The sequence below is a fragment of the Equus asinus genome, chromosome 24 (genome assembly GCF_041296235.1).
Source record: "Equus asinus isolate D_3611 breed Donkey chromosome 24, EquAss-T2T_v2, whole genome shotgun sequence".
In the NCBI taxonomy this organism is placed as follows: Eukaryota; Metazoa; Chordata; class Mammalia; order Perissodactyla; family Equidae; genus Equus; species Equus asinus.
This window is the reverse complement of record NC_091813.1, coordinates 67732297-67745242: the sequence shown is the minus strand read 5'-3', so window position 1 is coordinate 67745242 and position 12946 is coordinate 67732297. Positions and strand designations below refer to the sequence as shown.

The window sequence follows — 12946 nt, the reverse complement described above, 5'->3', positions numbered from 1 at the left end:
GCGAGGAGCCAGCCCGGCCCCGGTCTCCCGGGACAGCAGCGGCCGCCAGTGCCCGCTCCGAACCCCCTAGGAGAGCGGGTCCCCGCACGCCCGGTGACCGGCCGCCCCGAGGAGGGACGCGCGCCGACGCCCAGCCCGCGGTGGCCTCTCCGGCACGCTGTTCTCGAGACCGGGCGAGCATCACGTGGGGGCGACAGAGGGGCCCGACACGCCAGCGCAGCCCGTGGCCCCGGTCTCGCGAGCCCCAGCCCGCCATCACCCAGGCGCAGGTAGTGGCTCGGGGCCGGGACCCGCACCGCCGGGTCTTCGCGCGAGACCACCGCGCGACTTCCCAGCAGGCCTCACCCCGAGTCTCCCCAGCCACCTGGGAGGCGGTTTGGGGCGGAAGCGTGGGCGGGGCTCGCCGGGCTATTTAGCGGCTCCAGAGGCAACGCCCCTGCCGGAAGTGACGATAGGCGCTCGCGCGTCGAACGTCTCTCTATGGTTTTCCTCCCGTTCCCGAGTCGGGAAATGGCCGCTGTGTAGTTACAACGGAGCTGAGTCCCGGGCGCCGTGCTTCGGCGCGTCAGGTAGGCCTCGCGCCGCACTCCGGCCACTCAGAGGGCAGCGGGTACCGAGGACGAGCCAGCAGTGTTGTCTTTTGGGGGGCCGGTGCTGGCTCGGCCGCGACGGGCGGACCGGGAGGCGTTGCGCCGTTATTTACGCGTTTCTCTGTCGGCGGCCCTCAGGCTTTCGAGGCCCCGCGGGCCGAAAAGGTGGGGGCGGGGTGGGCTGCAGGCGCGGGGCGCGCGAGGCGGAAACCGGGCTCGGGCCCGGGTCCGTGCGGCCCCCGTGCGCGTGCGCGCCGCCCTCCCCGCCCCTCCCCCACCGCCGGCCGGACCCACTCCACACTGCGCGCTCCCGCACGCTCGCTCCGCGCACGCGCGCTCCTCCCCTGCTCCCCTCCCCGTTCCCTCCCCCTCGCCGCCTCCCCCGCCCGCGTTACCCGGGTTCGCCTCGGGGCGCCAGGGAGACGAGCGGGGCCTGCGGCCGAGCGCCGCGTCTGCTGGCCCTCGAGCGCTGTCCCGGCGTCCCGCCGCCGCCTCGTGGCTCCGCTCGGGCCTGCGGTCCCGGCGTCGGTGCCCGGGACGGCGGCGCGCGGGTGTGCGCGGTGGGGCCGCCGGGGGGCCGCCGTCCCGGGCCGCGTGTGGAGGCGCTTTGTTTGCTCTGAGGGGCCGCGGTCCCGGCCGGCGCTCCGCGGCGGACTGTCGGCGGTTCCCTGACGTGGTAGAGTTAGCCGGTGAGGGCCGGTGTGGAGGGCGGAGCGCCCCGGCCGCTGTCGGTCCGCGGCGCGGCGCCTGCGGAGTTTCCCGGGCCTTGGAGCCGACGCAGCCCTTCTCCCCGGCGGGGGCCCGGGCCGAGGCCGCCCCTCGCCGCGCCCGCCGGAGCCCGTCGTGGTGGCTGAGCGGGGCGGCGGGGAGCCGGCGTGCGGGACGGGGCTCCCGCCGGCCGCGCCGCGCCGAGAGGGGGGCGCCCGCGTGTCGGCGCGGGAGTGGAAGGGCGGCTCCTGCCTGCGGGTACGACTCGCGCGTTTTTCGCAGCGTCGCCTCCGGCTCGAGCGCCTAGGCTCCCTGCGTGCCCGGGGCTGGGAGGGACCGACGGGCCTGCAGACGTCGAGGCGGCGGCGCTGGCCTGCCGGGCGTGCGCCGAGTCCCGGACGCGGCAGTTCTGCGCTCACCCGCGCGGCCGGGAAGCGGGAAGCCTGGTGGAGGCCGCGGGCCCCGGGGCGGCGCGGCCGGCGGGGATGCTTGTTCCCAGTCCCGTGCTTTTTTTTAAAATCAGGATGACAAGAAGCTGGACAAAGAACAAAAAATTTGTGACTAAACCTGTCATTTTTTTTTAAAGCTTTTATTTATCCAAATCTTCAAACACAAAGTGGAGAGAATAGCGAATGCCCATGTTCTCGTTGTGTCGGTTTAGTGATTATCAGCATTTACAATTTGGTTTAATATTATGTTTACTTTTTTTCTGGCCTGTTTTAAAGCAAAAGTCCATGTGTTTTATTTCTTTTTTTTTTTTTTTATTGAGTTAATGATAGGTTACAATCTTGTGACATTTCAGTTGTACATTAATGTTTGTCATTCGTGTTGTAGGTGCACCACTTCAACCTTTGTGCCCACCCCCCACCCCACCTTTCCCCTGGTATCCACTAAACTGTTCTTAGTCCACATTTTTAAATTCCTCATATGAGTGGAGTCATACACAGATTATCCTTCTCTCGCTGGCTTATTTCACTTAACATAATTCCCTCAAGGTCCATCCATGTTATTGCAAATGGCATGATTTTGTTCTGATTTACAGCTGAGTAGTATTCCATTGTATATATGTACCACATCTTCCTTATCCATTCGTCTGTTGATGGGCACTTAGGTTGCTTCCACGTCTTGGCTATTGTAAACAGTGCCGCAATAAACATTGGGGTGCATAGGACCGAAAGTCCATGTATTTTATTAAATATTTTTTAGAAGACTTTTTTTTTTTAAAGATTGGCACCTGAGCTAACATCTGTTGCCAGTTTTGTTTCTTTTTTCCTTCTCCCCAAAGCCTCCATTACCTTGTTGTATATTCTTGTGGGTCCTTCCAGTTGTGGCATGTGGGACGCCGCCTCAGCGTGGCTTCGTGCGCTGTGCTAGGTCCGCGCCCGGGATCCGAACCCACAAAACCCTGGGCCGCTGAAGCAGAGCGTGAACTTAACCACTGGGCCACGGGCCGGCCCCTAGAAGACGTGTTTATAATGCTGCTTAACGATGTATAGAAAATTACAGTAACCTTACATACAGGAATCGTTTGAAGCAAAATTAATAGATATCCTGAAGGAAAGACTCACAAGCCAGGTTTACCAATAATGATAGCTTACCTTTCAGTGCTTCCTATGTGCCAAACAGTAAGCTATTTGCATTCGGTAGTTTGGTTCATTTAACCTTAAACCAATGAGTAAGTTCCATTATTATCCTTATTTTATACTGTGGAAGTTGAAGCTGAAAGAGATGAAGGTAGTCTAGTGTTGGGTAGTGAGTTAATGGTCAAGTAGGACTTTGAACCTAGTCTATTGGAGTAATAGTCATGAGATACTATTTTTAGGGTTGTTAAAGATGTGACTAGCGATAATTTGTTTAAGAAGATCTGGAGCCCGAACTCCCTGAATCTATTAAAATGAGGATTTGGCTCAAGAATGCTTGATAGGGTAACCTAAAGTATGTAGTTTTGTGGGCTTCATCTTGTGTGTTTTGTTGAGCCCACTTGTCTTTGCTCTTTTCAGCACTTGTGTTCCAGCTGATCATTATGTATTATTCCATAAAAGACAGACTCAAGATATTTAAGAACTGCATTTTAACAAATGAAGCCTGGTTTATTCTCTTGTGTTCTTCTGGTTGGTGAATCAATTGGATAAAGATGCATGGAGTGATTTATTCCCTGTGTTTTTACTGTCTGTTAGTATGTGATCTTGGTTGTAATAAAAGGAAGATTGATTTGGCAGTTTGAATTCTATATATAGGTTTTGGCCACATCAGGCACCTCTCAGGATATTGGAGAGAGCACAGGAGTTGGAATTAGGAGATCTCAGTCAGATTCTGGATTAACCATTTATACTCTGTGACCGTGGGCACCCTAAAAGGGCAGACACATCTCTTGTTTGCTTCCCCAAATTTGCACTTCACCCAGATTCTTCAGTCCCAAACTTAGAATTTAGGGGCACTATTAATTTTTTTCCCCCTCACTCTCTCTCCTTCACACCATCCACATCCTATGAGCAAGTACTGTTGACTATACTTCCAAACCATATTCTGTATTTACCCCTCTTTTCCATCTTTGTTGCTGCTCTATCACCCAGGGCACCATTCTATATATTGAACTTGAACCTTCTAATTTGTTTCCCCATTCTCCTCTCCATGTTGTCCATGCTCCATACAGCAGCCACCTTAAGATGTAAATCAGCGGTGTGACTTCCCTGGTCACACCTCACAGGGCCTTCCCATTACAGTTAGGATAAAATCTAGACTCCTTACTCTGGCTTATTTACTGGATGCTATTTGATCTGGTCCCTTCCTGCCTCTGTTTTATCTAGTAGCCTCTCATTAATCATGGTGGATTCCCTTCTTACTGGTCTTTGTGTCTTGTTTTTTGCCAAGTTTGTGTCCTCTGCCTGGAATGCTCTTCTTTCCGTGGATCTTTGCAGTGTTCTTTGTCTTTAGCTTAAATGTTACCTCCTTACAGAGGGCCCAAGGACTCACCTTAATGGTCCTCCTCTCCACCTCTTCGTAACACACCACCTTGAGTTTTTTGTTTGTTTCTCTCTTCCCCTCCCTTGAACTTAAGCTCCAAGATACTAGGGGACTTAATGTCTCACTCAGAGTGCTGTATTTCCAACACTAGAATAATAGTGTTTGCATGTAATAAGAACCATGTAAATGTAAATAGATTCTGAAAGGTTAGAGTTCTCTTCATTTGAAAGATGCAGTTAATATGTAGCTCCTGAGATGATGAGAATTAAATGAGATGGTTTTATTTAAAGTCACCTAACACCGTTCTGGGCACACAGTTGGTATTTAGATGTTTAGCTTACTATGATTTATTGATTTCTATTCCCCTCTACTTGGTATTTGGAGGGCAGGACATAGTCATGTTGCCAGTAATACCTAGCGCAGTGCTTTGTATATAGGCTTTCATTTTTAAAAAAAATTAGCTGAGCTGATTGTAGTCTTTGTACTGACTATATTAAATGTTATTAATATATTATTAAATGTTAAATCTTCATATGAACTATTATATATTATTAAATACATTGTCTGCCATTTTGTATATCAGCATTGAGTTCTTGGTATGGATATTTGAGTGTATTAATAGATTGTGAGCAAGAATGTCTATCTGCTGGTCTGACAGCCTGTAGCCCCTCCTCCCTCACTTTGCTATTTCTAGTGTATATTTTCTTGGAACTTCAAAACATGCTGAATTGGAGTAAAGAGGGATTTGGCAGTTGTTTCTTCTCTGGAGATATAAAGATTAAAATTAGTGTTTTAGAATTGTTTAGGGGAAGTGTTAGCTAAAATGAGGTGGTGTCACTTCCAGCAGTGAATCAGTAGTACTGGACTTCTAGGTCAGGATGAAGTTTCATAACAACCCACCAATTTAGCAGATGACAGTTTTTCTCTGCTCCCTTGGGGGATTTGATGTTTTTAAAACTGAACATGTGCATGCTTTAGAAATCCTATTTCTTATATCCATGCCTTTTGTTTTTGTTACTTTTTATTTTAGTATGTTTTCCTTAATTATTAGGTTCCCATTTCTCCTTCCTAGCTTGAATCTCACATCTCTTAATCTCCCCAGCTGTAGGACCATGGGTATTTAGGGGACATTGTTCTTGACTTACCAGTTTAGTCTTAGCATCTCTTCCACTTTGTATTTCCAATTTCATTGCATTTTTTTATTGGAGCAGTTACTTGGTAAGAGTCACAGATTTTCATATTAATGTGTATTTTCTTTCATTTAAGCTGGTTTGTGAATTCCTTGGGTGTAGGCATGTATCAACCTTGTATTTAGTTTCTGCTCTTCTAGTGTTTTTTGACTATCGTTTGCGCATAATTGATAATCACTGAATGTTATTCACAAGGGTAACCTTTTCATTATTGATAACTTCTTAATGTTTTGTGTAAAATTTAAACTTATTTGCATAGTAGTAGTGAGTTTAGGAAGAGTATTGGCTTCCAGTAGATATTTGTTTCATTTATTGGCTGTTCCTGTATTGGCTATGTCTGTGCATGTGTCACATGCTTTGAGGCACAAAGCTTACAGGTACTGTGATGGCTGTTATATGAATTTAAAAATCAGTTTCAGATGAAACTAAACTCTGTGAAAAGAAGTGGCCAAGAGAGAGAATAAGATAAGTAGCAGAGCACTAAAATAAACTCATATTTTAGATGTTATAAACTTTAGCATTGTGAATGCCAGCTACTGATAGATGACATGTTTTGATATATGAAGATGGCATTACGTTAGCCACTTTGGAATTTTCTGATAGAATGGCAACATAGCTACTTGTTTTCCAAAGCCCAAATTGCTCAAATTAGAATTCAGGTATTTAAATTGAAAAACAAAGGTGCTGTCAGTTTCATGATGCACTGCTGTGTTCTGATTAAAACAAAAAAGTTAAGTTCCGTAAGCTATTATGGTTGAAAGTTTAATCCTAAGTCAGTTTCTCCTTCCCTGAAATCATTAGTGCCTTTATCAAGAGTTCATTGCAGTGCCAAGGATGATATATTGTAAACAGTGGGTATTTAATTTACCATAATTCAAACTCATATTTTTTATCTTTGCTAGGAATTTGAATTTAGAGTTTAATTTCTCAGAACATTCTCTCCAGGAAGAATTTTAAATATCTCAAAGACTTCACTTGACTACTTGATCCTGCATAAAACCCAAGGTAAATAGCGTTCATTCTTCTAAGTTTTCAGTTTTGGCTTATTTGAGAAAATGTGACTACTAAACTCGTGATTCAGACTGAGTGATTAAAAGTGATGTGGTCTGAAGCTTTTTTTGTTTGTTTGTTTTGGTGGCTTGTATGAAGTAAGCCAGATTTTAAAAGTTAGTTTTAGGAAAAAGATTCTCTTTATCTTTCCTGCTTCTAGGTTGTGTGTCTACTTTCTACTTCTGTAAACACATCTACTTAAAAGACCCAGAACACACAAAGCTATTTAAAAATAAAACAAGACGAAATAACCCTGCTTGTTTAACTCATCTTCCCTTATGCAACAAGAGGAGTTCCATAACTTAGCTTTTTTCCCCTTACATTGATGTTCAGGTAATTAAAATTGATTGCTTATTATGTACTAAACATCGTTTTAAGTGTATTATGTGTATCTACTCATTTAGTCCTCACTGCAACTCTGAGGAAGGTACTGTCTGTATGTGTTTCTTACTTGCTTGGAATTAAGCAGAGAGAGAAGCTAAAGCTGATATTTGTCTATTTGAGGATAATTGTTTTATTTTGAAATATTTATCTGAAGCCTTGAATTTTGTCATTTACGTTTCTTGATGAGAAAATGTGTAGACGTTATCATTGCCTTTTCAATAGTTCAATTCATCTTACTACTTTTAAGTCCTATTTCCTAATACCATGCAAAATCTAGGTGGGTAAAGTAAGTGCCTGCAAAAATATTTGATTGTAGGAGAATTGGTTTAAATACATGGCAATTGCAGGCTATTATAAGTTTACAGTGAGTTGATATTTAAGGAAATAGTTACTTACTTTGAGTAATAAGTCAGTGCCAATTTGGAAACACAGCAGAAGTAAACTTGAGAGGCATATATGTATATTTAATTTTATGAAGAGTAGATCTTATAAATCAGTTAGTCCTGTTACTGATTTCTGAACCAATGAGGCCTCCTTATTACATTAGGTACTAAGTAGTGTTTAGAAAAGTTAGAATGTTGGTGCCCAAGTTGTCTTTCTTGTAGTTCCAGTATATCTTTATTTTATCTTTCCAATTTCTTTATCTTGTATCCTTTTTTCATCTTCTTACCAGAAAGCTGCAGGGTGAACTAGGCATTGTCATATAAGTCCGTTTTTATTCTGCATTCATGACTGTTGAGAGCAGAGCCCTGGCTCCAGCTGTTCAGAGACTTAGTGACCTTCATTCTGTTAGGAGACTGTCCAGCACCATTCTAGGCAGTATTGTGTACATGGAGTGGTCAATTTAGTCTCATTTCAGGGCCATAAAGCACTGAACGATGACAGTCTGGTAGGTTTGTGTTTCGTTAGTATTACGCCACTTGTATTTTCTTTGTTTCAGGTTCCTTATCTGTAATACTCTGATGCTATTTATCTTTTTTACAGGAGAGGTAGGCATTTGTATTGGGCATGGAATAACATCTAACATGCTGCAGTCTGATATCATTGCTCTTTCTGGCTTCTGCAGCTGCTGCCTTTTTGGATTGAGGCACATAGCTGGGGCAGTCCATAGAAATCTTCTGTTGTGTCTTCAGTATACAGTACCTGTCGTGCAGGTGAAAATACAGTTTTAGTCAGGGATTATTTTGACTGGCTTAGTACTCATCTGAAAAGAATGATGATGAATAATAGCCTTTGAGAAACTTATGTTTTGTAAAATTTGTATCTGAAAATAAGTTAAATAATAACGTGAGACTTCCTCAGTTGTATTGTGATTTTAACCATTCTTGCTCTTTCATTTGACTAGGAGAAAAGAAATGGGTCGCTCCAATTCTAGATCACATTCTTCAAGATCAAAGTCTAGATCACAGTCTAGTTCTCGATCAAGATCCAGATCACACTCTAGAAAGAAGAGATACAGGTGACTTACTGTGCTTTTAATTCTCTTAGCAATGATAATATATCAGCTAACATTTATGGAGTGCTTACTATATACAGACACAGTGCTAAGCCCGTTAATATGTCTTCTTCTCAAAGAACCCTTTCAAGTAGATCTGTTGTTAATTCTCATTTTAGAGTTGGGGAAATTGAGAGTTGTCCAAGTTGCAAGCTAAGTAAATGGCAGAATTTAGATTAGAATCTAGTTAGTCTCACTCCAGATCTTAGATTCTTAGTATACTGTGCAATATATAGTGGATTTCTTATATTTATCTCTAGAGTTAAGAGATGAATTGGATAATGTAAAAATTATTTGGCATTAAACAGTCTGCATATTGTTTCATAGTTTCTCATTTCTGACTCTGAGGTCTCAATAAATTTATTCTTTTGTTTAAAAATGATTAAATCAGGTTGTCTTCATTCAGATAGTAGTACATAGTTAGCATAGAAAATACAGAAACCGCAAGTTGAAAATAAAAGTGATGATAATCTCATTAAGAATAAATATTAGTTGTGACTTTTCTGTATTATTTTTCTAGGCCCAACTTTATATTTTGTATGCATTTAGCCAGTAGTATTTCACTTACGAGTATTCTTCTGTGCTATTAAATATTCTTTTACACTATCACTTTAATTGTCTGCATACATCTCCTATAGTTTGTTAGAATGTCCTGTTGGAATGCCGACCTTCCCCCCCTCCCCCATTTCTGTGCCTTCATTCCTAAGGCCTTTAATTTATGCTCAATATTTACCTTAGAAGTGAAACTTTTTTCGTTGAAAACAGTAAACTTTTACTTGTGTATAAATGAGAGGTTTTTTTTAATGTATGTTTTTGGCTTTAAGTTTATTTATGTTATAATCAACCAGAAGTATTTAGAATGGTAGGATGGAATAGTGTATTTTTCTTGCATTGATATTTATTTCATTTTTAGTTCTAGGTCTCGATCCAGGACATATTCAAGATCTCGTAGTAGAGATCGTATTTATTCTAGAGATTATCGCCGAGATTACAGAAATAATAGAGGAATGAGACGACCTTATGGGTACAGAGGAAGGGGTAGAGGGTACTATCAAGGAGGAGGAGGTAGATATCATCGAGGTGGTTATAGGCCTGTCTGGAACAGAAGACACTCTAGGAGTCCTAGACGAGGTCGCTCACGTTCCAGGAGTCCGAAAAGAAGATCTGTGTCTTCGCAGAGATCCCGAAGCAGATCTCGCCGGTCATATAGATCCTCTAGGTCTCCAAGATCATCCTCTTCTCGTTCTTCATCCCCATATAGCAAATCTCCTGTCTCTAAAAGGCGAGGGTCTCAGGAAAAACAAACCAAAAAAGCTGAAGGGGAGCCTCAAGAAGAGAGTCCTTTGAAAAGTAAATCACAGGAGGAACCGAAAGATACATTTGAACATGACCCATCTGAATCTATTGATGAGTTTAATAAATCATCAGCCACGTCTGGTGATATTTGGCCTGGCCTTTCAGCTTATGATAATAGTCCCAGATCACCCCATAGTCCTTCACCAATTGCTACACCACCCAGCCAGAGTTCATCTTGCTCTGATGCCCCCATGCTCAGTACAGTCCACTCTGCAAAAAATACTCCCTCTCAGCATTCACATTCCATTCAGCATAGTCCTGAAAGGTCTGGGTCTGGTTCTGTTGGAAATGGATCTAGTCGATACAGTCCTTCTCAGAATAGTCCAATTCATCACATCCCTTCTCGACGAAGCCCTGCAAAGACAATCACACCACAGAATGCTCCTAGAGATGAGGCTAGGGGACGTTCCTCATTTTATCCTGATGGTGGAGATCAGGAAACTGCAAAGACAGGGAAATTCTTAAAAAGGTAAGAACTAAGGTATACAATTGAGATTATAATATTAATAACTTTCGTTCTTTGAATTTATAAGTATAAACTTAAAATTCCATGGTGATGTGTATTTAACTCATGACTTCCTCCTTGATAATTCCAAATTGTTTTTACTTAATCTGTTTAACTTCAGAAGTTGTGTTTGAATAGAAACTAATTTATATTCGTCCTTTTAGTTTTGTCCATTTTCACTCAGTCCAGAATTAAGAATGTAAACAAAGAGAAATTGAGTAGTATAAATTGGCTAGTGTAAACATGTAAAAACTTTCAGAAATTAGTTTTCTAAGTATTAAAACATTAAATGCTTTTTTGTTCTCTTCATCATAATGTGGCCTGCATAATTAATACAGTTATATTACATGTTTTTACTTGTGTGCTATTGTAAACAGTCCAGCTGTCATTTTTAATAAATCTGCCTAACTACAGAAAAGATAAAGGTATTTCTTGCTGACTTTAGTGGCATTTTAAACAGATACTTTATTTAAATTCTAATTTCAAGTGTTGCTAAGGCTTGCTAAAAGACAGTGAAAATTGGTTGCTAAAGTAGTATGATCAACTTATCAGTGAGGAAATAGAGCAAGCATTCTGTTTATGGGCTAGTGCTTTACAATCTAGGATTAATTTTTTTATTGAACTGATATGTAGTTTCTACATAATACTGCCAGAAACAGTCATTTTCTACAGCAAACTATAAACTGTTTTGTGAGTCACATAGAGTTAACTATCTAATGTTATCAACTACATTAAAGTACACTTTTGTGAGTTTTTTTCTATTAGATAAGTAAATGAAAGAGTCTGGAATTTTAAATATAATCATAAGTAGAATTCTAATAGATAAGTATATTGTTTATTAGTGGTTCTTAACCTCAGAAATTAAATTTAAGCTTTGTTGTATGTTATAGAATCTCTGGAAATTTGGATTTGTTAGTGCAGTATTGTGGTCTGTGACTGAACAGAACAGGTTTTTGAAAATGGCTTTACTTTTTAAACTTTAGGGAGTCTCATATGTAAATTTATTTTTAAAAACTCAGTACGTAAGTGCTACGTGGATGCTTTTAATGTTTTTTAAAAGTGGAATCTGAAAAAGCACTTTGCAGTAGGGTTTTTTTTCCTTTTATTACTGGTCCTGTGGTATTGGGCAACACATTTGAGTATGCAAGTGATCCACAGTGAATGCAATCCAGAGTTACCATCCTCTTCTTTGCTTATTCACAGGTTCACAGATGAAGAGTCTAGAGTATTCCTGCTTGATAGGGGTAATACCAGGGATAAAGAGACTCCAAAGGAGAAAGGATCAGAGAAAGGGAGGGCAGAGGGAGAATGGGAAGATCAGGAAGCTCTAGATTACTTCAGTGATAAAGAGTCTGGAAAACAAAAATTTAATGATTCAGAAGGGGATGACACAGAGGAGACAGAGGATTACAGACAGTTCAGGAAGTCAGTCCTTGCAGATCAGGGTAAAAATTTTGCTACTACATCTCATCGGAATACTGAGGAGGAAGGACCCAAGTACAAGTCCAAAGTTTCACTGAAAGGCAATAGAGAAAGTGATGGATTTAGAGAAGAAAAAAATTATAAACTTAAAGAGACTGGATATGTAGTGGAAAGGCCTAGCACTACAAAAGATAAGCACAAGGAAGACGACAAAAGTTCTGAGAGAATAACAGTAAAGAAAGAAACTCAGTCGCCTGAGCAGGTAAAGTCTGAAAAGCTCAAAGACCTCTTTGATTACAGTCCCCCTCTACACAAGAATCTGGATGCACGAGAAAAGTCTACCTTCAGAGAGGAGAGCCCACTCAGGATCAAAATGATAGCCAGTGATTCTCATCGTCCTGAAGTCAAACTCAAAATGGCACCTGTTCCTCTTGACGATTCTAACAGGTAATTCCACACTGACACCCAGTAAATAATTGGGGGCGGGGTGGGGTTATTTAATGTTCTAGTTAATTATCTTAATTTCTAAATATACTTCCAATTTTCATATTCAAACCTATGGTATATTTTGTTTGTGTGTGTGTGTTTGTTACCGATATGCTCCAGACCTGCTTCCTTGACTAAAGACAGGCTACTTGCTAGTACACTTGTCCATTCTGTCAAGAAGGAGCAAGAATTCCGATCCATCTTTGACCACATTAAGTTGCCACAGGCCAGCAAAAGCACTTCAGAGTCATTTATTCAACACATTGTGTCCTTGGTTCATCATGTTAAAGGTATGTTTAGTATTGTGAATTAAGTTTCTCTTGCAAAAAAAACTCGAGTTGTGCCTAATAATTAATGTACCCCAGGGCTGGCAAGTATGCCTAGACACCATTAAACATTTGGAAAAATAGTGTTTCATGAAAGAGATACCATTCTTGCTAGCATTAAGACCCATAAAGATACTTAATAAAAAGTGATTAAAATGCTAAATAGTTAAAAACATACCTTCCAAGCCTATATCACGATGAAACAGGATGTAGATTGATTTAATGCTAAAAGTCTTTTTGAAGTGTGCTGTTATATTGTAAGTGCAGAATGCTTACAGATTGTCTTACTGCTTGTGTATCATATGTGATAATGTACTCTTGGCATACATTTATAACAAAGTGAGGCAGTATTGCTACTATTATTTATTAAGAATTTCTTCTCAACTTTTAAAGAAACCTGTAACCAGTGGAAAAATGGTATTAGTTTTCTATATTTTTGTGTTACTTAATTTGTTATAATACTTATCTTT

At 41.9% G+C, this 12946-nt stretch overlaps 1 protein-coding gene across 20 annotated transcripts in view; it reads left to right on the top strand.

The window, feature by feature from the left end:
• The first annotated feature begins 438 nt into the window (after positions 1–438).
• BCLAF1 (BCL2 associated transcription factor 1) overlaps positions 439–12946 on the top strand; it is a 28843-nt gene continuing 16335 nt past the window's right edge. For 4 of the 20 annotated variants that reach the window (XR_011497882.1, XR_011497884.1, XM_070496696.1 and 1 more), the window contains exons 1-6: positions 446–569; positions 6355–6457; positions 8232–8345; positions 9295–10206; positions 11446–12111; positions 12271–12440. Coding sequence is in view for 14 of the 20 variants with exons in the window: in XM_070496696.1 (XP_070352797.1) it covers positions 8242–8345; positions 9295–10206; positions 11446–12111; positions 12271–12440 (1852 nt within the window). In the remaining 6 variants the exon portion in view is untranslated. Of the gene's footprint in view, positions 570–6354; positions 6458–6662; positions 6836–8231; positions 8346–9294; positions 10207–11445; positions 12112–12270; positions 12441–12946 lie in introns of all 20 variants that reach the window. The other 16 variants (XR_011497881.1, XM_044754052.2, XM_044754050.2 and 13 more) reach the window with 8 other exon arrangements.